Raw genomic sequence first — 24,658 nt, forward strand, 5'->3', positions numbered from 1 at the left:
CCCAGATAAGTCTAGTTCGGTAGCAATCCAGGAAATAGATCAATGAAGCCAAATACGTGATCTGATGCAATGAGCCATTGCTTCCTAATTTCATGTATTTCATACTCATTCTAGTTGAAAGAGAGTGACACACATACACAGAGATGTTCAACCTGCCATTCACTGAATCAATGCATTATCCAGGGCTCTGCCAGGCTGAAGCCAGGAGACTGGAACTCAATATAGGTCTGCTTGCATGCTTGAGTTATCACCTGAGCCCTCCCTGGACAGGGAGAGAGAGCTGTTCACTGGGCCACTTCCCAGTGACTGCAGTGCACAGAGCTAGGCTGATCTGAAGCCAGGAGCCACATGGATGCGGAGCCCAAGGACTTTGGTGGCCATCCTCTTGCCTTCCAAGGCACATTACTAGGGAGCAGCTGAGTCTTGAACTGATGCTCATATGGGATGCTGGCACTACAGGTGAAGGCATGGCTTGTTGTAGCACAGTACTGAAACTTCTTTCGTCGTTTCTAATTTTGAGCTCTGTCTTGTTTTTTAGTATGGCTAAGTATTTGTGCATTTAGTTGATCTTTGTGACAAAACCATATTTGCGTTGTATTGATCTTTTGTACTTTTAAAAAATTTCAATTTCATTTATTTGTTCTGATTATGATTTCTCATCTCCTGCAAATTTAGAAATCAGTTTTTAGTTTTTTTAAGTGTATGAAATGCATCATTAGCTTGTCTATTTTATTTTTTTTATTTAAAAACGGCATGCAATTATTTCTATCAGCTTCCCTCTTAATACTGCTTTTGCTATATTCCTTTTTAAAATTTCTCCAAAAAAGACAAATGTGCTTTGAGATATTCTCAAAAAGTGTATTCTCTGAGTTTTTAATTTCCACATAATAAAATTCACTGCTTTTAAGTGTACAGTTTGAGTTTTTGAGACATGTATGAGAATATATAAGTGGTATGATATTCAGTTTGCAAAATACTTTACTAGTGTGAAAAATTTCCTTATGGTTTTGTAGGAAATCCTCTACCCCCATTGCTACTTCCTGACGAATACTGATTTGTTTTTGTTCTTATAGTTGGTTTGCTTTTTCTGTAGTGTCATGTAAATTAGGATCAGGTGGAATGCAGCCTTTCATAACTCTGCTTTCACTTAGTAAAATGCTTTCTAGGTACATTAATGTAGTGAGTTACCTTGTTAGTTGCTTTTTCTTTTAAGGTTTATTGATTTTTATTGGAAAGGTGGAGTTAGAAACAGGAGAGCCAGAGAAATCTTTCATCTGCTGGTTCATACCCTGATTGGCCACAATGGCTGGAAATGAGCTGTTTTGAAGACAGAAACCAGCCAGGAATTTCTTCCTGGTTTCTCATATGGGGACAGATTCCTGAGGACTTGCGCTGTCCTCTGTTGCTTTCCCAGGCCATAAGCACAGAGCTGGATCAAAAGTGAACCAGAAGGACTCCAACTGTTGCCGTAGAGGATGCTGGCACTGCAGGCAGATGCTTTAGTTTGCTATGCCACTGCATTAGCCTCAGCAGTTAACTTCAAACAATTTGATTTTATCAGTGGACATGATAAATTGTGACAGTTTGTCCTCAAATGTCATAAATGGCCAGTGGACATTTTGACTTTTAGTTTTTAGCAGTCACCAGTAGGGCTGCTTTAGCACACAGGTCTGTGAGCCTGTATTCATGTTTTACATGGGTATATAACTGGAAGAGAGAGTAATGGTATTTTTATCCTTAACTTAAGAGAAAAATACAGGACTGACCTGTGTTTTAAAGAAGCTGTGCCATTTGGTATTCTGCATAGCAAAGTTTGGATTTTCTAGTTGCTCTATCCTTGTTCATACTTACTATCAATAGTTTTTTAAGATTTAAGTTATTATAACAGATGCCTTGTCGTAACTCATTTTAATTTCAATTTGCCATTTCATGCTAATGTCATACAATCACTTCACATGTCAACTGTATGCTTTTTTAGATGAACTGTGTGTTAAAATATTTTGTCCAAATGTTGTGACATTTGCCGTACTTGTTTTTCTACCATGAGTCTTAATATTCTGATTTATAATATTCTTTTTAAAATAATTTAATTGATTTCGGAAGGAGTCATCCACTGGCTACTCCCCAGATTTCTGTAATGGATGATGCTGGACCGTGGCTAGAACCAAAGTTCAAAGTGAAGAACTCAACTGAGGTCTCCCCCGTGAGCGGCTGGAACCCAAATACCTGAGTCATCATTGCTGCTTCCCAGGGTAGGCCTAACAGGGAAGCTAGCAGCAGGAGCAGGAGCAGCAACTGAATGGAAGTATTCTGATGTGGGATGCAGATACCTTAACTGCCAGGCTGGATCCCTGTGTTCCTGTTCTGTTCTATTATATTTACAGTTACTCAATTTTTGAAATTTATGCTTGGTGATTATTTTTCTCTGCTTCAGTGGTTGTGTGCATATGCTATATGTTGTTCAATTTGCTCTGCATTTGAAAATCCAGGGATATATTTTTAAATAAACATGTTTAATGAACATTTTGAAGACCTTATGTCCAGGAATTTCGAAAGAGCATTTTTTATTACCTAGGTCTTCCATGTGGATGGCAGAAAGCCCTTCATCACCTGCTTCTTCCCTGGCTGCACATAAGCAGAAGCCTGAAAATGAGAAGGAAGCCAGGATTTGAACCCAGGTACTCCCCACGGGTTAGAGGTGTCTCAACCAGCGGCTTAGCCTTTAAACCAGGTACCAGTTACCTGCTTCAGGAACAGATCCTATTAGGTTTGAAAATGAGAATCCTGTGAATTCATGCTCATTCATTTTCTCTCTCTGAATACATATGAGTATATGTATGCATATACATTTATACATATGTATATATGTATGCTATCAGATTAGTAAGGCCTGTAAGTTAAAAGCACAAAATGGTTAATGAATCATGGTAACACTATGAAAAGTAATCACAAAAGTCTGAGAAAGTATTTGAAAACTTGGAATCCATTTATGGAGGTATGCACATGAAAAAAAGATGCTTTCTACCTATAGGTATCTTAGAAGGTAGAAACTATAATACCATAGCATTAATGATTATAGATCACTTGTAAATAATTGAACATAGTCCCATCTGGGGAAATGCAAACTTTTTTTCTAAACACCACAAGAAAATGAAATAGTTATGATTCTAACTCAGAATCTAGTCTCCTTAGCTTTCTGATTAGGTGCCCCTGTGATGCAAACAATGAATGCGAAATAGGAAGGCTTAGCAAGCGACAGTGAGCCCCCAAGTCTCGGTCTCTCTGGGCTGAGGTTTTGTAGCTGCACCTGGAACTGTGTGACTTCTGGGGCTTTCACTTGAATACTGATTTCTTGCTTTTTAAGGTGAAAAGATAGCACCCATGACCTCTCTATGCACCACCATAAATACTGTTTTTTTTTCTTAAAAATATTACTTCTCTGAAAGCAAAGTTAGGAAGAGAGAAAGAGGGATTGAAAAAGAGATACTTTTCCATCCACTGGTTCATTCTTCAAAATGGAGCAGACCAGGAGTTACACTGCGTAGGAGCAGACTAATGAATTCTTTTTGTCACTTTCTTTTCCTTTTCATTTTTTAAAATTTTATTTATTATTTTTATTGGAAAGACAGATTTACAGAAAGAGAGATAGAAAGATTTTCCATCTGCTAGTTCACTCCCAAAACGGCCACAGCTTTCAGAGCTGAGTTGAACTGATTTGAAGCTAGAAGCCAGGAGCTTCTTCTGGGTCTCCCACATGGGTGCAGGGTCCCAAGGCTTTGGGCCTTCTTTCACTACTTTCCCAGGCCACAAGCAGGGAGCTGGATCAGAAGTGTAGTAGCTAGGACACAAACTTGCACCTATATGAGATGCTGGAGCTTGGAAGTGGAGGATTAGTCAATTGGGCCAATGTGTTGGCTTCTTTGTCACTTTCTTACAAATAACCTGCTGACTTTTCTCTTGTAGCATGAGTTCTGGTATCAGACATTCCTAGATCAGCTTTTAGGCTCTGCCACATAACAGCTGTGTGGCTTTGAGAAAGCATCATGAGCACGCTGGGTTACTATGATCTCACCAGCAAACTGATGCCAGATATTGACCTTATTGAGTGGTTTCTGCATCAAAATGGAATAATTTCACAGAATATCTGGTCAGGCCTCAGCAAATATCAATTCCTTTTGTCTCTTTGCTCCGCACGTGTGTGTGTATGCCTATGGGAGGGTGTGCAATTTGCAGAGCATTTTGGACACAACAAGTGATATAGTGTGGCTGTTTGTAATTCTATTTTCATCAAAATTTAGGATTCTTGAAAATTTCAAATGGAGAAAAACTATGATTTGACCAATTCGACCAGCCAAAGAGGTTGCAACCATTCTGAGAGGTCTAAGCTAAAGACAAAAATTTGGTTTTAATATAAACCTTGCTAAGACTTTGAGGTATCATTTGTATTTCTTAGGTATAACAATCAGCAAAGACAATCAACTTCAGCAATGCTGTCACCTGTGCTTGGCTCTGTTTGGGCTAAGCTGTCAGCTGAGGCTTCCTCTGCCGCTGGAGGGCGCAGCACTGAGTTACCATAGTGAGTGGAAGTTTGTTTTCTAAGAATTAAGATAGTGATAGAAATCAGTATGGAGAACATTCAAACAACTCAAAATCAACATACTGTATGATCCAGCAATAGCACTCCTAAGAATATACCCAAATCACCTGTTTTATGAGAAACCAACATGCACTCCTATGTTCATAGCAGCACAATCAGTAATTGCAAAAACATGGAAGCAGCCAAAATGCCCATCAACAGAGGATTGGATAAGAAAGCTATGGTTCATCTACTCCATGGAATACTACTCAGCTATTAAAAAAAACAAAATGCAGTTCTTTGTGGCCAAATGGGCCAAACTGGAAACCATAATGCTAAGGGAAATGAGCCAATCCCAAAAGGTTAAATACCACATGTTTGCCTTAATTTAAGATGATATGATATTATGTATAACATGTTATGTTATGAATGTTATATGTTGTGTATAAACTAAAATTGAAATGTCAATGAGGTGGTCACAGAAGGTGGCTAGGAACTCGCATTTACCTTTAACATATTGGTTACTCATTACTATGTCAATTAATTCCATAATGATGTAAATTTTTGCTGATGGTATGTTGGAGCTTTTAATTGATCGGGATGATACTCTGCTGGCTCTGTCTTCAGACCAGAGAGGGTATACCTAAGAAGCTGTTGAACTTGACTAGACAATAAGATGCTGGACTCTATGTTTGGTATATGCTTGCAATGGGGGAATCTCAACTGAACTTGAACTGTGGTTATGCAACAAGGTGGAGGAATCCACCATGGTGGGAGGGTTTGGGGAGGGGTGGGGAGAATCCAAGTACCTATGAAACTGTGTCACATAATACAATGTAATTAATGAATTAAAAAGAATAAATAATTTAAAAAAAGATAGTGATAGAGTGATTGGAGGAGTCAAATGGGTCATGTGGTTCTCCCTAAATCTGAACACCCCAATTTAAAGCTCCAAGGAGCGTAAATAAAGCATAAAAAGGTTGAAACAGCACAAAAAGGTAGCAGCAACACAAAACAATTCCAGCTCCGCCTCTCTCTGCACTTTTCTTATTTTGGAGCTAAGATTCTCTCTATATTTTGGGAGGAGTTTCTGGTTTACCTATAAAAACATTACTCTAACTAAGTCAACTTTGATTTATCCATGCTAACGAAAAAGTGCTATGCCAATCTGCACATTTCCCTTTGTCTTTGGGTTGCATTTCTTCATTTGACTTTATGTAAAGTTATAAATAATTTTAATATTTATTTTCAAAGTAAGAGACTTTAACAATGAGGTAGTAATAGACAAAATCACAGCAGGCTGATATTACTTTGCCAAATGCTCTTTTATTAATTATTTTAAAATATTCTTCATAATATATTTAATTCACATGCTATTAAGAGGTATGCAGAGTATGGTTGAATTTTTAAATTTAATTCCAGTGGACTTCTAGGCAATAAACTTTCTAGGACAAGTAGAACATGTGATTATGTATACTTTTTGACTTTAAATATAGGCAAAAATATAGCAGTAGTGTTTGCTTTTATAATATCGTAGACTTTCTTTTTTATGATTGATTTCTCTTAAAAAATTCATCTTTTCTTTAGTTATCTAGTAAATGAAAATTTTCCCTTGTCAATCCATTTTTCATCAGCTTTTCACATCTTAAGTGTTTAAATGTTTGTTTATTTGTTTGAAAAGCAGAATGAGTAAAAGGGGGAAGGAAGGGGAAGAGAGAGAGAATCTTCCATTTGTTGTTTCTCTTGGCTGGAAGTGGGTTTGTCTGAAGCCAGTAGCCATGAGCGTCTTCTAGGCCTTCTACGTGGATGTGTGGGCCCAGAGATTGGAGTCATCCTCTGCTGCATTCTCAAGAACATTAGCAGAGAGCTGAATCCAAGGTGGAGTACCTGGGACTTGAACTGGTGCTCATATGAGATGCTGACACCACAGGCAGAGGCTGAACTTACTCTGCCAAAGCAGTGACCCCAAGATCATGCCTCCTGCTTGTAAGAAGTGCCCAGTGCCGTACATGTTTCTTCATTTATTTAGCAGTAAATACTTCAGTTCCACTAAATGACAAATTTCCAAAGGGGCTGTTCTGAATCCTCTCTTGGTGTGCCTATTCTATTGTAGATAGCCCTAAGTGTGGGACAGCTTGGGGAGAATTCTTACAAATACCCTAATAGCAGACCTCAGGAGGTAAGAAACCCTTGGGGTTACTGATCTGACTATTTCTAGACATGAAATACTTGGTCTGGGAATAAAAGTTCCAGCCTCTCATTAGCTGTGATGTTCAAAGTTAAGGAAGAAGGTGGTAGTTCACTTATCTGCATTCAACAGTGAGGAAGGCATGGAGAAAGCAGAGAAACTCTCTTGCAGACCTGAGGAGGAGGAGGGTGAGTTTTGTAATTATCATGTTCACCTTATGCAGATGTTGCAGTTTACTCTGGAATCAGTTGCCAAGGTCCACAGGAGCCCTTAAGTTTCTGTGTGTCTGCAGGTGACTGACACACGAGAGTGGATGGAAGGGACCTTGCACACCCACGTAACCCTCACTTGTACACTGACTGCTGCTCGTGTAGTAGGCAAGTGCTATTCTGTGAATTAATCTATGAAATCTCCAATTTTAAATATATTTACATGGACATTTGAATGCATGAACTGTAAGGCACAAAGTGGTCTCCTTTGATTTGCATAATCCTTTGAAACATTTATTATATTTATGGGCTGAAACATGATAGAGAAACTTCGATGAGTCACACATTAGAAACCATAAAACTGGGGTTAGAACTGTCTACAATAGTAATACTAATACTAGGGGGTTCACTCAAACTTTTAAAGTCATCTTTTTATGTATTTTTAATAACTAAAATTTATTAATATATAGGGAACAGATTTCATGAGTTCTATTGATATGATTGCAAAACTACAACAATACTTTTTCTCCTTCTCTCTCTTTTTCCCTCCCTCCTTCCTTCCTTCCCTTCCTTTCTGTTTCTCATTTTAATGCTTTGACAACAATACACGGGATTCATGAGTCACTGCAGTGGGTTGTTTTAGCGGGTGCTCAGACAAAAAGCCTAACAAAATTCTATCCCTGTTATTAGTGGAGTAGCTATAGTTGCTATTTTATCATTTGTAATTCTTGTGTGTAGTAAGACATAGTTTGCATGTTCTTCATCCAGACACAAAGCATACTAGAATTGCTCATAACAAGCTGTTTGACATATATATGACACCGCTATAGATCTGCAGCATGCACATGTAGATGGAAAAATACTGATGTATAAAATTGTATAGTTTCTATCTGTTATTTAGGAAAGCTTTCCTTGAGAAGATGCATATGGAGATCAGATTTACTTGATCATGCATGCTTTCTGACACAGAGGAAAAAAAGAGGCAGAGGAGGAAAACACAAGAAAGCAGATTTCACAGTACCTCTGAAACTTTGATGTGTGCACACAGCCTGTGGGGATCTTGTTAAAACGCAGATCCCGATTCCACAGGGGTGGGGGTAGGATCTGGAACTCTGCTTTTCTAACAAGCTCCCTGGGGCTCCTGCTGCTACTGTCATAGTCCAAGGGCTATGACACTGCCTAGCAAGACCCAAGCCAGAAATGCTCGATGAACTACAACGTATGTGAGAGGTGTATGAAAAGACCATCAGAGAAGGACACTGGAATAAAGCAAAGAACACCAGCAAGCTAGAAGACATTTTACTTTGATGGAATGCCTGGTTGGATTAGGGGAATGTGGGAAGATTAAATACATTTTGAGTTTGGTCTGCGTATTTGTGAAATTTAGGGCAGGTAAAAAGGATGTATGGAAAAACTCATGAGATAAAAGCAGAAAACTGGGTGTATATCTCTTCAAACAATCCTTGCTTACTTGTGTAGGCTGTAACTTTGTGAATGCTAGTTGGTAAGAGGTGACAGAAAAGAAACATTCTAAGGTGTTTGGTAACAGGCAAAGGGCATTTGGACCCCCTGTTTTGCATAGGGCTCCCCATTTCTATCCCTGAGGACGATAAAAGAACAAGTCCCCCCATGCCTGACAATGTATTGTATAGAATTTTGAAATCAGAGAGCAGATTTTCGGTGTTGTGAATCTTTGTTTTAAACTATGAGAAGAATCTAGGAAACAAGGAAGAACCACTTTCATCCTTGGGAATCCAAATTGCTAAAGGAAGTGTGCCTTGCCCTAATAGGGCAGCAACATCTAGGGGCAAAAATGATTCAAGTAGCCTCTTGGAGAAAAGGAGTGAGGCAGGGTCTGGACTCTTGGCAACCGGAGAAAATGCTGACTGAGATATCTGAGCAAGGCTTGTAGGATCTCTGGGTACATGTGAGAATGTGGAGAGGGCTTTGTGAGCTGATCAACATTAGAGAAATGGTTAGATTTTTCAGAGCAGGGACATGGTAGATCCCAGAACAGTCAACTGCAAGATGTATGATATCTTTGCCCCCCCTGAAGAGAAGTTTGTGCATAGACAGGAAATGTTGTGTGGGAGTGTCCACGTGGATACCATTATCTGGGTGGTTGACACTTCAGTAATGGCAGCAGGAAAGCATGGTGAAATCCTCGCTGCCTTGGTGAGAGATAGGCTGAGTCCAGAGCGTGGCCAGAACTTGAAAAGATGTAAAGAAGTCTGCGGTTATAGCAACATCCAAATGTACTGAACCGTAAGAAGAATGAACTTCCCCTATGGACACCAACTTGTGATTGGATAGAAAGTAGAACGTTCACACAAATGCAGATGGCTCTCATCCATCAGTGCTGCAGCATGTTTTCAAAATAAACGTGAAGAAGGTCTGTTATCATACAAGGCTGGAAAGGGTGTTGTGTGTCCTGGAGAAGATTGGGCTGTCTGTGGTTAAGTTAACTCTTGTAAATTATACAATGTTTGGCTACTTATTTCATATAAAACCCGTGAACATGTTTCCAGGATTAAATTATGTGGAACCCTTTGGAAACCTTGACAAAGCTTGTGTGCCTGCAGAAAGTTCTCGAGACAGGGTCAGCCTGGGTAGATGTGCCATTATGAAACTATCTTCCCCTGCAGCCTGGTCTGTACGTGCTTCTTGAACTGATTTGTTTTAGAACTGTCCCTCTCCTGACATGATTTTGGTGTTGTCTTCAGTGTTCATCTTTGTCTCTCATTTTGGAATGAAGGACTTGAACCTTGGTTGAATGATTTTGAGAGGCTGGAGAGCCTAAGAAAGAGTGCTGATGGGATAAAAATCCAGGAGAAGGAGATGATTGCTCACTCTTTTTTAGCGTAGTGCTGGCATCTGGGTTTTCATCATACAACTAGAAATATCTTAGCTCTGGGGAATTTGGGACAAGTTGGGCTTCTTTCTGCCTGTCTAATGTGGCTCTTCTCTCCCCTTCACAGGTTTCTCAGAGAAGAATGGGTGTAATGAACCATTCCACAGTGACCGAGTTTCTTCTTTCAGGACTCACTGAGCAGCCAGAGCTTCAACTGCCCCTTTTCTACCTATTTCTAGGGATTTATGTGGCTACTACGGTGGGAAACCTGGGCATGGTTGCCATTATTAGGTGGAACTCTCAATTCCACACGCCCATGTACTATCTTCTCAGTAGCTTGTCTCTTTTAGATTTCTGCTATTCTTCTGTTATTACTCCCAAAATGCTGGCTGGGTTTTTATATGGAGATAGGGTCATCTCCTTCTCTGGATGCATGGCTCAGCTGTTTTTCTTCTGCATTTTTGTCATTTCTGAGTGCTACATGCTGGCAGCCATGGCCTACGATCGCTATGTCGCCATCTGCCACCCACTGCTCTACCACAGCATCATGTCCCTGCGGACCTGTTGTCTGCTGGTGGCTGCTGTCTTCTCAGTAGGTTTCACAGATGCTATGATTCATGGTGGCTGTATATTAAGATTGTCTTTCTGTGGATCAAACATCATTAAACATTACTTCTGTGACATTGTTCCCCTTATTAAACTCTCTTGTTCCAGCACTAATATTGATGAACTTCTGATTTTTGTCATTGGTGGGTTTAACATGGTGGCAACTAGCCTGACAATCATCATTTCTTATGCTTTTATCCTCAACAGCATTGTCCACATCCGTTCCAAAGAGGGCAGGTCCAAAGCCTTTAGCACCTGCAGCTCGCACTTGATGGCTGTTCTTATATTTTACGGGTCTCTCATGTCCATGTATCTCAAACCTGCTTCCAGAAGCTCACTAGTCCAGGAGAAGGTGTCTTCCGTGTTTTACACCACTGTAATTCCCATGCTGAATCCACTTATTTATAGTCTGAGGAATCAGGAGGTTAAAAATGCACTCATGAAACTATTAAGAAGAAAAATCACTTCATAAGGAATCTGTTCTTTATTACTATTAATCCATGTATTCATAACCTTGTTTGTATGTGTGTATACTTATGCATATGAAGATATTTCAAAAGGTTTGTGGAAAATAGATTTGAAAGTTAATTTTGGTTAAAAAAAAAATTGAGACATCCATGAGTATTAAGATGAAAAAAGACGTATAGATTTCCCAAACTGTTTGCACTAACCTAAACTTAAAAGTACCTTCATGTTCATGTGTATCTTGAGATTAAAAAATATATGTGCATGCAGTAATGTTAACAAAACATACATCAAGTGTGAAAGTCAAACAGCAAATGTTTTAAATATAAAGTTTAATAACTTTAAACATACTGTTCATTTTTAGTTTTCTGAGTTCAGGTTCCAAAGGTAAAATGTACACTGTTTATGCACATCAGAAAAACCACTGCAAATTTCAAGAAGACATGGCTCCATGGCTAAATCCTCACTTTGCATGTGCTGTGATCCCGCATGGATGCTGGTTTGTGTCCTGGCTGCTTTACCTCCCATCCAGCTTCCTGCTTGTGGCCTGGGAAAGCAGTCAGGGATGGTCCAAAGCCTTGGGACCCTGCATCCACGTGAGGACCCAGAGAAAGCTCCTAGCTCTTGGTTTGGGATTGGCTCAGCTCAAGTCATTGTGGCTACTTTAGGGATTGATTCAGTGGATGGAAGATTTTTCTCTCTGTCTCTCCTTCCCTCTCTTTAAATCTGCCTTTCTAATAAAAATAAATAAATTGCAGATAGAAACTATTGAACATCATGGTGGAAGTCATCATTACAATTTCACAATAAATGTGAAAGACTTTTTCTTGAATTTTTTTTGTTAAGGGCTTGTCAAATGCCAAGATTATGTTACAGCAGAGTTCTATGAAAAAAATTCAATAAGGGACTAAGCTAACAAGGTCTCATCATTTGGTATTTGATGTTCCAAGAATGAGACTTAAGCAATATAGGTGGTAGCTAGATAGTAATCATTTGCTTCGGGTAGCAGCAGGCTGTTGGTTTATTTTAAATGTTCTCAAAGAACACCTGCCACTTTTCTGCTTTAAGTACATTTTGAGTTGAACAAAACAAAGGCAAGGACCTTGTACCATCTGCCCTTCAGCTAACTGCCAGGTGTTAGGATACATTAACACAATTCTTGAAAGGTAAAGTCTTGTCTGCTCCCTCCAGATCCAAGATCAAGCAATAAGAAAGGAACCAATGCTAAAAGGACAAGACCAAATTACCACCTACCAATATACCCTGAATACGAAAGATTTAAATTTACCAATGAAAAGAGATAGATTAGTGGACTGTATAAACAAAACAAAACAAAACAAAACCCATACATCAGTTATCTACAGATAGACACATGTCAACAATAAAGACATGTAGATACTGAAAGTGAAAGGATGGGTTGGTGCAGTAGCGTATCAGCTAAAGCCCTCATCTTGCACGCACCAGGATCCCATATGGGCACTGGTTCTAATATTGGCAGCCCTGCTTCCTATCCAGCTCCCTGCTTTTGGCCTGGGAAAGCAGTAGAGGATGGCCCAAAGCCTTGGGACCCTGAACCCGTGTGGGAGACCCAGAGGAGCTCCTGGCTCTTGGCTTCAGATCAGCTCAGCTCTGGCCATTGTGGCCACTTGGGGAGTGAATCAGCAGATGGAATATCTTCCTCTCTGTCCCTCCTCTTCTCTGTATATCTCACTTTCCAATATAAATAAATAAATAAATCTTAAAAAGGATCAATGAATCAAAAAGCTGATTCTTTTAAAAAATCAACAAACTAAATTTTCCACTAGCCCAACTAATCTATATAAAGGAGGGATCATATATGAATCAGTAGAATCAGAGACAAAAAAGGAAATAGAACATACAAGCAACTATAGATCAACAAATAAAGAATCGAGAAGAAATGGAGGGATTTCTGGACACATAAAGTTTACCAAATGTGAATCATGAAGGAATTAAAAATCCAATAGACTTACAACCAGGATGGAGATTGAATCAGTCATTAAATCCACCCCAACAAGGAAAGGCCCAGGACTGAATAGTTTCACTGCTAAATTCTAACCAACATGTCTAGAAAAAAATAGCCCAAATCCTCCACAAGCTACTCAAAACAATACGTAAGCAATCCTTCTAAATTCTTTCTATGAAGCAAATATCACCTTAATATCAAAGCCAGATAGAGACACATAGAGAAAGAAAACTTACGATTGATATTCCTAATGGATGTAGATGTAAAAGTCCTCAACAAAGCATTAGCCAACATAATCCAACACTATGTGAGCCAGATCATTCACTCAAACTAGGTGGGATTCGTCCTGGCACACAAGGATTATTTAACCTACACAAACTCAGTAAGTGTGATACACCATAGCAAAATAATGAAGAATAAAAGCTCTATGATCATCTCAATAGATGCTTAAAAGGCATTTGATAAAAACCACATGCTGAAAACCCTAAGCAAGGTAGGCATAGAAGGAAAATTATACAATACAATTGATGAAAAACATGCAAAACCTAATGCCAGCACTATACTGAATGGGGAAAGACTAGAAACTTTTCCACTAAGGTCTGGAACTGTACAAGGGTTTGCACTTCTACCACTGCTGTTTAACATAGCATTGAAAGTCCTAGCTAGAGCTGTTATCAGAAAAAGAAAATAAAGAAATTTAAATTGGAAATGAATTAAAGTTATCTCTATTTGCAGATGACATGATTCATACGATTGATTCATATACATACGAGAACCAAAAGGCTCAATAAGGAAGACTATGGAACTCATAAGAGAATTTGGCCTAGTGGCAGGATACAACATCAATGAACATAAATTGATGACCTAGTAAATACAAATGACTGTGGCTGAGAAATAATTTGTCAATTCAGTCCATTTTGGAGTAGTGGAGAAGAATGTTAAATACCTTGAAATAAACCCAGCAAAGATGGAAAAGCTCTATGATGAAAAGTACAAAACATTTAAAAAAAGTAATAGAAGAAGACATTAACAGATGGAGAAATTTAGTGTGTTCCCGGATGGGTAGAATCAACATAATTAAAATGTCCATATTAGCCAAAGTAATATAGAGATTCAATTTGATCCTAATTAAAATCCTAACAACATTCTTAAAGCTGCAAAAGAGGATGCAAAAATTCATCTGGAAACACAGGAGACCACGAATAGCTAGAATTATTCTGAAGAACAAAAATAAAGCTGGAGGAATCAGTTCCAGACCTCCAGTTGTATCGCAGGATAGTATTAATCAAAAACATTCTAGAATTGGTACAGAAAGAGAGAAAATCAATGGAACAGAATATAAACCCCAGAAATGAGCCCATACATGTACAGTCAACTAATCTTGAACAAGGGCACTGATAATAATCCAGCAAAAAATTTTGGTCTCTTCAGCAAACGCTGTTGGGACAAATGAATAGCACCCTGCAGAAGAAACAACACCTCCACCTGTCACCTTAAACAAAAATCAGCTGTAAATGGAGCAAGGCCCTAAATCTGCACCTAGATACCGTCAAACTACTAGAAGAAAACATAAGAAGCACTCTACAAGATACAGACTTTGGTAAAGACTTCTTAGAAAAGTCATCAAGGGTGCAGTGTGATGGCTCAGTAGCTAAAAACTCTCCTTGTGCATACTAGGGTACACGTGGGCACAGGTTTGTGTTCCAGCTGCTCCACTTGCCATCCGGTTCCATGACTGTGGCCTGGGAAAGCAATGGAGGATGGCCCAAAGCCTTGGGACTTTGCACCAGCGTGGAAGACCTGGAAGAAGCTCCTGGCTCTTGGCTTCGAACCAGCTCAGACCAGGTCTTTGTGGCCACTTGGGGAGTGAGTCAGTGAATCGAAGTTCTTTCTCTCTGTCTCTCCTTCTGTCTGTAGGTCTGCCTTTCCAATAAAACTAAAGAAATTTCTTAAAAAATGAAAGTTAGAAAAAGCACAGGCAATCAAAGCCAAAATAAGCAAATGGGATTATATCAAATGAAGAAGCTTCTATACAGCAAAGGAAATGATCAACAAGTGAAAAGGCAACCAAATCTCTGCATATTACACAACAGGAAAGGAACTAATAGCCAGGATTTAGAAGGACTTCAAAAACTCAACAACAAAACGAACAACTCTGAAGAAATGGGTGAAGGAAACCGGCAGGCCTTTTTCAAAAGAGCAAATTTCAATAGCTCATTAGCATGGGCAGATGAAAAAAATGCTCAAGATCCCTAGCTATTAGGAAAACACAAATAAAAACCACATTGAAGTTACACGTAACTCCAGTGAGATTGTCCTGCATTCAGAAATCTACGAACATTGAGGAAGTGGGGGAGAAAGGTACCCTATTGCACTTTGGTGGAAGCACAGGCTAGAGCAGTCACTATGGCAGTCAGTATGGACAGGGTCCAGACAACTGAAAATTGATCTATTGTCTGACCCAGCTATCCGAGGAAGTGAAATCTGCATATGAGAAAATGACTTGCAGCCCTGTATTTGTTGCAGAACAATCCACAGTAGTTAAGACAGGGAAACAACCCAGATAACCATTGAAAGAGGAATGTGTAAAGAAACTGTGGTACATTTGTTCCATGGAATACTTCTTAGCCATTAAAAAGAATGAAATTCTAACATTTGCAGCAATATGGTCTCAAATGGAGGACCTTATTCTCAGTGAAATAAGCCAATCAGAAAGGACAAACATTGTATGATCCCTCTGGTGTAAGGCAACTTTCATACAAAATAGAAACAACTAGATGTATTGGTTAAGTTATGTATACATATACTGTAAACAATGAACTGTATAATTGAAACTAGGAAGTGAAGAAAAGTTGCAGTATGCATCTCTACTCTGAATAAAAGTAGGACTCCCAATAAAACTGCTAAATATATCTTGACAATATGATACTAGATTTTCTACCATTGCCTATGCCTGCAATGACACATGATACACTCAAACAGCTGAATGATGATGGATTTGTGACTGTTGCTCAAGGACTATGCTAAGCATGGGGAAATGCTGGAAAGGGAGGAAGGGGAGTAGAAGGGAGGAATCCATATAACTACAAAACCATATTATGGAAAGTAATAATAACAACAAAAATATAGAGGAATAGTATACAGAAAAAAATTCAGACCAAAGAGCAGTTTGGAGATAGTTGGCTAAAATTTTACTTTCTCAGAGAGCCTTTGGCATGATTACAAAATATGAGAAAGTTCTCTAACTTTGAGACAAATAATTAAAAGTGGGATGCTTGAATTATAGCACTTTGGTTTGACAAGGGAGAGCAGTTAATTTATTCTACAGGGATGGCTGATTTGGGTCACTGCCCTCTAGGCGCTGGCCCAGAGTGTGTCCCCCAGTGGCACCTGGGTTAGGCAAGCATTGGAGGTTTGTCTGTCCCATACTTGGCTCTTGCATTCTGTCCGTAATCCCTTTGCACTAGAATGTGCCAATCTCTATTTGGGAAGCACTCTCAAGAGCCCGGTGGAATCTTTCCTGTCTTAAATATTTCAGCATGAGTTCATCGACTTAACGATTACTACAGGGCTATCTTAAAGGCAAAGTGCCAGGTGAGTGAATCACAGCTGTTTCAAGCATTTCTTAAGTTTTTTCCCCCTTATTTATGCAACATCACTTGAGTCTCAAACTATCCATTGGAAGGAAATTGTGGAATTTCATTTGCTTTGAGACATTTTAGGGTGCTTTTTCACTGTTCTGAGCTCCTATCTAATCGAAGTGACTTTGCATTCCAGTTAATCACCCTTTCTTTTGATTAGATGTCTGCATCTTCAGGATGGGGAATAAGATTTAAAGCTAGAATAGAGGTTTCTTTTCTTAACAGAGAAACAGACTCACTTAGAGTAAGTAGCAGCTTAAAACTTCCATCATTTTAACTGTTTGTTAAAGTCTCCAATTTAAAAACATCTCTTAAACTGAATGTTCAAGTCTCACAACCTAGATTTTTTATCTTGACTTTGCTGCTCATAAACCCTACCAAAAAATGGGAGTTAATTAATCTGACATTCAAAGCCGAGGCCACAATGTTTCTTATATCTACTCCTTTTTTTCTTTGTTTAAAGTTTTATTTATTTTTATTGGAAAGGCAGATTTACAGAGTGAAGGTCAGAAGACCTTTGCTGTCAGAAGACTATCCAATGACTCACTCTGCAAGTGGCCAAAAATGCTGGAGCTGGGCTGATCCAGAGTCAGGACCCATGAGCTTCTTCCAGGTCTCCCATGCAGGTGCAGGGTCCAAAGGCTTTGGGTAATCCTTTACTGCTTTCCCAGGTCACAACCAGAGAGCTGGGAAATGGGGCAGCTAGGACACACATTGGTGCCTATATAGAACCCCAGTGTGTGTAAGGGGAGGATTTAGCCACTGAGCCATCGTGCCAGGCCCTGCATCTGCTCTTTTAACTGCTACCTTTTCCCACTATTTCTCTTCCAAACTGGACATTTTAAACTTTAACACAGGTGTTTCTTCTACTTACTTACATAACATTTTGTTTATCTACCCTTTATCTGAGAGGAACGCAAGTTTTGTGCCACCTACTTCTGTCAGTTGAAATTCCTTTAAAATGTCAAAGTAACAACCTTAAGTTTATTTTTATTAGACATTGCTACCTAACATTTTTTTTTTTTCTACATGCCAGTCTAAATGCTTTTCATGCATTATCTGATTTCCTGCTTAAGGCCAACTCTAATGGGAAAGTTATTATCTTCATTCTGCAATTTATAAAACTGCAAAGCACACATCATTTGCCTACATTTTACAGATTAGATTTGGAGAAATTATAGACTACCCTGCTGCTCTGAGTTAATGAATGCTAAGGCTGGGGACCTCACAGATGATGTTGAGCTCTAAAGTGCTAAAGTTATTGGGATCTTACTGGATGCCTGGCAGAGGGGTTAGAAGAGTGAAGAAAACAGGTGGTTTTCCATTCTCCAAGCAGAAAAATTGTGCTGCTCGCAATAGCACTGTACAAAAACCCCATGAAGACACTTACTATGCTTTAAATTTATTCTGAAACTGTATTTTGTTCTTAATTTTTCAAGTTGATTAGTTTCTTATTTAATCTAAACTAAGAGAAATAGAAATCTTAAATAACTTATCTAGTGTTCCTATAGTTGTTAATATCCTTTATTTTATACAAAATACTCAGAGAATGAATGATCATTGAATTGGTAGAATAGATAATTCATACATGGAAGTACAGAGTTATATCTAAAATCATACACTGAAGAAAATCTGAAATCTGTGTTTATACCTCCAGTGACAAGATACATTACTGGGAAGCTATACTGCATCAAAGGAAGAAGTCAGGCATGAGCATCTCACGGTTAACTCAGATAAATGCTGGAAAAACATGCTTTATATGAGGGTGCATCAAAAAGTTTGTGAAAAATGGAATTAAAAGTTAAGTTTACTTTGGTGAAGAAAACTGGAACCCAGGCATAACATGATTATTATGAAAAATATATAATTTTCAACATTTTATTATTCTGATTTTATTATTTTAAATTTCATTTTCCACAAAGTTATTGGCATGATGTAATCCTGTATTTCTAATATCACATGTTTTTGCTCATTTGATACTTCAAATAGCTAAAGGCAGAATATTGGACATATTGTTGTCACATTTTACAGATAGGAAAAGAAAAAAATGAGAGAAATTTAGTACATTTCAAAGCCACATAGATTTTAGTGGAAAGTTAAAGCTGGAATCCAGGTTTGTAGTTCTACTTATGCAGTTATACATTTGTTGAGCTGATACAAAGGAGCCTGAATCCAAACTGGTGGCCTAGACAGGACATCTTGCCTAGTATTTAAGGTTTGTAGTTAATGCTTCATATTGAGAAAATGATTACTTGAAGTTGTGGCCTATACATGATCTTAATATTTGTTTAGAGTAAGGGAGATATTAATTGAGAACACAAGTGGCACCATATCATTGTGATACAAGAAACCTTGAAGATCACAAAAGTGGGGCTTGATTTCATAAGGACTTTCTTGATGATGAAATTATCTTCTATCTGTGCCATGCCATAGAGTAACCACTCACCACATGGCTCAGTTGGAAACACATGCAAATATTTCCAGCGCAACTTAAAGAAGTGATCATTGTATTTAATTTATTGTAATGTACTATAAAAATCACAAGTAATAGTTGTACATATTTTTGTAGTGTGATATTATTATATATGTATGCAAAGCATTGCTTTTAACTCTATTTTAAAAAAAACTCACAAAACTCATTCCTCTTGTCTAATGGAAACTTTGCAAACTTTGATCACCACCTCTCCATTGCCCCATCCCCCAGCCTCTGGAAGCTGTTTTTAAACTTTCTGGTTTTACATAACATCATATCCTCTTAAATTAACGCAAACATGTGGTATCTGACCTTTTGGGATTGGCTCATTTCCCTTAGCATTATGGTTTCCAGTTTGGCCCATTTGGCCGCAAAGAACTGCATTTTGTTTTCCAATAATAATAAACCTTTTTAAAAAAAAGAGAACATCTGTTGGTTTGTTTTTATTTTTCTAAAATATTATTCATGAACTAGATCTTAAAATGTATCTGTGTACATTTCATGCAATTTCTACACAAAATGCCTCTTGCGACTTGTTCTTTTGCTAGTCTATAGTACTGTTCTTACGTATGTGCATTTGTTTTTCTTTGTTAAATTTTCCATATGTTTGTATATATGTTATTATTTTATTCAAAGGATGAGATTTTTCTTATGTGCACTTTTTTTTTCTTCTGGTTATGTGTGAGTTTCAGAGAGCTATGCTACTCTTGAGTATAATTTTCATCTTCATAGTGCCTTTAAACATTTTTTTTTTTTTTTTAGTTATGTATTGAAAAGGCAGAGTTACAAAGCCAAAGACAGCTGTTTCAGTCCACAAATAGCTACAATGGCCAGGGCTGGGCTGGGCTAGGCTGAAGCCAGGGACCTGGAGCCTTATCCAGGTGTTCCACTTGCGCGTGGGGATCCAAGTGCTAGGGCCATCTTCTGCTGCTTTCTCCAGGCCATTAGCTGAGAGCTGGATTGGACGTGGAAGCACCGGGACTTCAGCTGATGCTTTGATGGGATACTGACACCACATCTGGCAGCTTTATGTGTACCATGCCACAATGCTGGCCCCGAAATAAATAACTCTTCGAGAAACTAAAATTAAATCATAATGCGCACATAGACAATGTGGGTTGAACATGACAAGGTTTGAGTGTTTAAATCATTTGGTGTCCTCCGGATTGCAGTGTTTGTGTGAGAGATGCTATGCGCTGTACAGAATGATGGAAATAGAAGGACGGGCAGCAGTCAGAAGGGGAAGATTGCTCCATGCAGAGGTTCCGCATGTGGGCTTGCCCTACGCTATGTGTGTCTTTCTCTGAATCTTCTGTGCTGAGCGCAGCATCTAGTAAGGAAAGGCGCTTAAAACATGCTTATTGAATGAATATAGAGATGAAGAAAGGAAAATATCATTAAAACCTCTACTTAAAATTAACTTAAATTACAACGATAACTAGCACTTTCAGTAAGAAATGTGGAGTATGTTCCAGAATTCATTTAATTAGATTTCATAATATTAAAGATACTGACATGTATTTCATAAACTTTTCAGTATTTCACATGTTGAGGTAGTTCTGCCTTTTGGTGAGAATTTTTTAAATTTTAATTAATTTTTAGAAACTTCTTTTGTTGTTCCTCACATGATTGAGAAATTAGTCTTTGGGTAATGTTCCTGAAATTAACGTAGACACTGAAATTCTTCAGAGGTGGAGAGGTATTGTAGTTACCTTCCTCTGCCATTTCTCTACCGTCTATGGTCTCTCTGGATTCACAGAGATTTCGGCAGGAAACTTTTTCTTTCACATTTTTGTTTTTCATTTAATTTAGAGAAGAGTGTTTCTTCATCAACTTTGGAGAGAGCAAAGCTGTGTTTTCTATTTTCTTTCCCGCAGTTTCATTATCCTTCTAAGGTTGACAATGGATGCTTTAGCTAGATTTTCAGAAGGTTACTGGGTTTTCTCTAGGCGTATGGTGAGTAGTCTGTTCATTTTAAAACATGGTGACAAAAAAATGAGAACTGTAACTTCTAATGGGATTTCTGCCTAAATGTCTGGCCCAGGAGGATTCATCGGGCTTTCTACATCTATAGTGTGGGGTGTTAAATTGCAGAGGAGTTGGAGGGCACTCTGGTTAGTCTAGCATTACAGATGAGATAATTCAGGCACAGAGAGCTTCAGTGGATTTTATCATTGGCACAACTAGTTCCTGGCAGAAGTGAAGTTCATTTTCAGTTCAGTGATCTTTCCTCTACACCTAACGTCGTGGATTTTTTGAGGGTCGATCACTTTTTATCTTCAAAACCCTGAGATAGCGTCAATGCAGTTCTGAGTTTTGTGCCCTGGAGTCTGATTATACTAACATAGGATGCTCAAAGGCCTGCTATGCTGTTGAATCACTTGCAGCTTTCTTCTTAAGGTCAATTCTCCAGAGTGATAGGAGGAGATTATGTCAAAGAGCGTTGTAGACCCTCTGGTAAAGGTGTCTTGTTTTTCCTTTATCAGGTGCGTTTCATTGGTCACATACAGCGGATGAATCTAGCAAACCATTCCCAGGTCACAGCATTTGTCCTCCTCGGGCTCTCCCAGGGATGGGAGCTTCGATGCTTCTTCTTTGTTGTCTTCTCTGCTGTCTATCTTATGACTGTAACCGGTAATCTCCTTATTGTGGCCTTAGTGGCTTCTGACCCACATTTGCATACAACCATGTACTTCCTCCTAGGTAATCTTTCTTTCCTGGACTTTTGCTACTCTTCTATCACAGCACCCAGAATGCTGGCAGACTTGCTTTCAGGTAAGCCCAGCATTTCCTTTGGTGCGTGCCTGACTCAGCTCTTCTTCTTCCATTTCATTGGAGGCATCAAGATCTTCCTGCTGACTGTTATGGCGTATGACCGCTATGTTGCTATTTCCCAACCACTGCGCTACACAGTAATTATGAATCAGACAGTCTGTGGGCTCCTCATGGCAGCCTCATGGGTGGGCGGCTTTGTCCATTCCATTGTTCAGGTTGGATTGACTATCCGGCTGCCATTTTGTGGGCCTAACAAGCTGGACAACTTTTATTGTGATGTACCTCAGTTGATCAAACTGGCCTGTACAGACACTTTTGTCTTGGAGCTTCTGATGGTGTCTAACAATGGCTTGGTGACCCTCATGTGTTTTCTGGTGTTGCTTGGATCCTACACAGCCCTGCTAATCATGCTCCGAAGCCACTCACGGGAGGATCGTAGCAAGGCCTTGTCCACCTGTGCGTCTCATATTGCTGTGGTGACCTTAATCTTTGTGCCTTGTGTATACATCTATGCAAGGCCTTTTAAGACATTCCCTATGGACAAAGTGGTCTCTGTGCTGTATACAATGGTTACCCCCATGCTGAATCCTGCCATCTACACTCTGAGAAACAAGGAAGTGATTACAGCTTTGAAGAAGTTATGGAGGAGATAGAAACTTACTGGACTCTAGAGCATAGATCCCAAGCTGGAATGTGGGATGAATATCCTAGAACTGCTCTCAAGTGTCTGATGGAGAAAACATTGTGAGTGTCCTACTCTTTCCCTCAGAGAGCACTTACCCAGATGGGCATTATATTGGTTTGGCTGAAAAAGTTCCAAGTGCAATATGCATAAAGGTGGTAAGCCAACTGTTTCTTTTCTGATTTCATTTTCTGGCCACAAAATACACTTGGAATGCTTAACACATTCTAAAATTTCTTTCATACTTTACAGTGTCCTATGTGAGTTATGCCTGTGCTGTGGCATAATGATACAGCTATTGCCTATGGCATCAGCATCTCATATGGAGGCTGGCTTTTGTCCTAGCTCTTCAACTTCTGATCCCTGTTATCCCACCTGGGAAAGCAGTGGAGGATGGTCCTAAGACTTGGACCCTGGCACCCATATGGAATACCTGAAAGAGGCTCCTGGCTCCTGGTTTTGGCCTGGCCCAATGTTGTTTTTTTTCCTGAATATTTGGGAAGTGAATTAACTCATGAAAGATCTCTCCCTTGTCTCCCATCTGTAACTCTGGTTTTCAAGTGAAATAAATAAGTCTTTTTTTTCTATGAGTATTTCTTGATTTGGCTTGATTTTTTGTTTATTTTGTCTATTTGGAAGGTAAGAGAGAGAGAGAGAGAGAGAGAGAGAGAGAGAGAGAGAGAGAGAGGAGAATTTTTCATTCCTTGGTTCATTTTCCAAATGTTCAGAATAGTTGTACCAGTCTGAAGCCAGGAGCAGGAACACCATCTGGGTCACCTGCATGGTTAGCAGGGTCTAGCTGGGCCATCTTCTTCTTCCTTCCCAGACACATTTTCAGGGAACTGGATTAGAAGTGGATCAGCTGAAATTGAATTCACTCTCCTACATAGTATATTGGCATCAAAAACAGTAGTTTAACCTGCTTTGTCACAACTCTGGCCCTTATTATTTGTTCTTAATTTGATCATTTGTTTTATTTTGCTTTGTTATGCTGCCACCTTTTTATTTTCTCTCCTATTATTTTCAAAATTTTATTTATCTGGATGAATTTTTATGTTAGTTGAAATATGGAAAGAGTGAGAGAGAAGAGAGAGCTAGAGAGCATGCTCTTCCATTCCTTGGTTTGCTCCTCAAATACCAAAGCCAGATCAGAAGCAGAGCTTCCAGGATTCTAGCAGCTACTTTGATGCAGGACGCAGGTGGCCCAAGCATAAGCTATGCCACATCCTGGCCTCTTTTCTCCTAACAGTCACATGTGCGTAGTGTATCCAAATCTTTGTCTTGTACTGCTTTTATTTTTTAAAACATGGAAACTAAAGCTTTTATGCATTGGCGGTGAAATAGGACATGGTATGATTATTCTGGGGAATGGTTTTTAGTGTCTTTTTTTTTTCATTATAAAGAGAATTGATTTTATGCCTCCCATAGGTACAGTTCCAAGAAGATGACCCACTTCTCTAAAGGCCCTCTTCCCTCCCACCCCTGCCTTTCTCCCCAGTCTTTATCAGTTTTCACTAAGACACAATTACAGTTTATCAGAGTATATGCATGGCATAATACGCAGCACCATTTGATTTTGGAGAGCTGCTTTACAAATGGATACCTGTTCCTCTGAAGTGAATATGCTGTTTTGTTGCCTGCTATAGGTGCCTATTCATGTGAGTTTACTCATTTTTGATGACTTGTTTTAACCCTGCTAATCTCTTTGTCTGTTTAGACTATAAATATCCTAAAAATGCACATTAAAATTCCTATTTATTATTGAGAATGGATTATTTATCTTGTTTTCTTTGTACACTACAAAGCAATGTTCTAGTTTCTATAGGTTCAGTATTAGGTATCTGTCTGTCTATGTCAGTGTGTATACAGCATCATCAGATATTAAATTCTGCATTTATTTTTTATTTCACACACATCTATGGTTTCTTCCTCTACAAGTTCAATACTGCATGTATGTTCTCACTGTTAACCTTCATATGACCTTGGAAAAGAAGTGACTTCATGATACTACTCCAAGTCCCTGGCGAAGGGAAGTAAATCTTGGAGGAGGGGTCATTTGATGGATAGATAGGTGGGTGGGACTTACAAAGGGCAGGGGGACTGTGGCTTCCAGCTCATGGCTCTAAGCTAACTACCTACCTGTTCCCCCTGCAGAGACTTCCAGTTCTTAGTGCAGCTTCATCACCTCTTCCATAGTTACTTCTTGCT

General features: G+C 39.0%; 2 protein-coding genes across 2 annotated transcripts; both read left to right on the forward strand.

Moving 5' to 3' along the window:
• The first annotated feature begins 9,955 nt into the window (after positions 1 to 9,955).
• LOC101519085 (olfactory receptor 8D4) lies at positions 9,956 to 10,902 on the forward strand. The gene has a single exon (XM_004597691.3). It carries the CDS (start codon positions 9,967 to 9,969, stop codon positions 10,900 to 10,902), a length of 936 nt encoding a protein of 311 aa, XP_004597748.2. The 5' UTR covers positions 9,956 to 9,966.
• A 10,604-nt stretch (positions 10,903 to 21,506) lies between these two features.
• On the forward strand, positions 21,507 to 22,421 carry LOC101518832 (olfactory receptor 4D5). The gene has a single exon (XM_004597690.2). It carries the CDS (start codon positions 21,507 to 21,509, stop codon positions 22,419 to 22,421), a length of 915 nt encoding a protein of 304 aa, XP_004597747.2.
• The last annotated feature ends 2,237 nt before the right edge of the window (positions 22,422 to 24,658 follow it).

Source organism: Ochotona princeps, chromosome 4 (assembly GCF_030435755.1).
Source record: "Ochotona princeps isolate mOchPri1 chromosome 4, mOchPri1.hap1, whole genome shotgun sequence".
In the NCBI taxonomy this organism is placed as follows: domain Eukaryota; kingdom Metazoa; phylum Chordata; class Mammalia; order Lagomorpha; family Ochotonidae; genus Ochotona; species Ochotona princeps.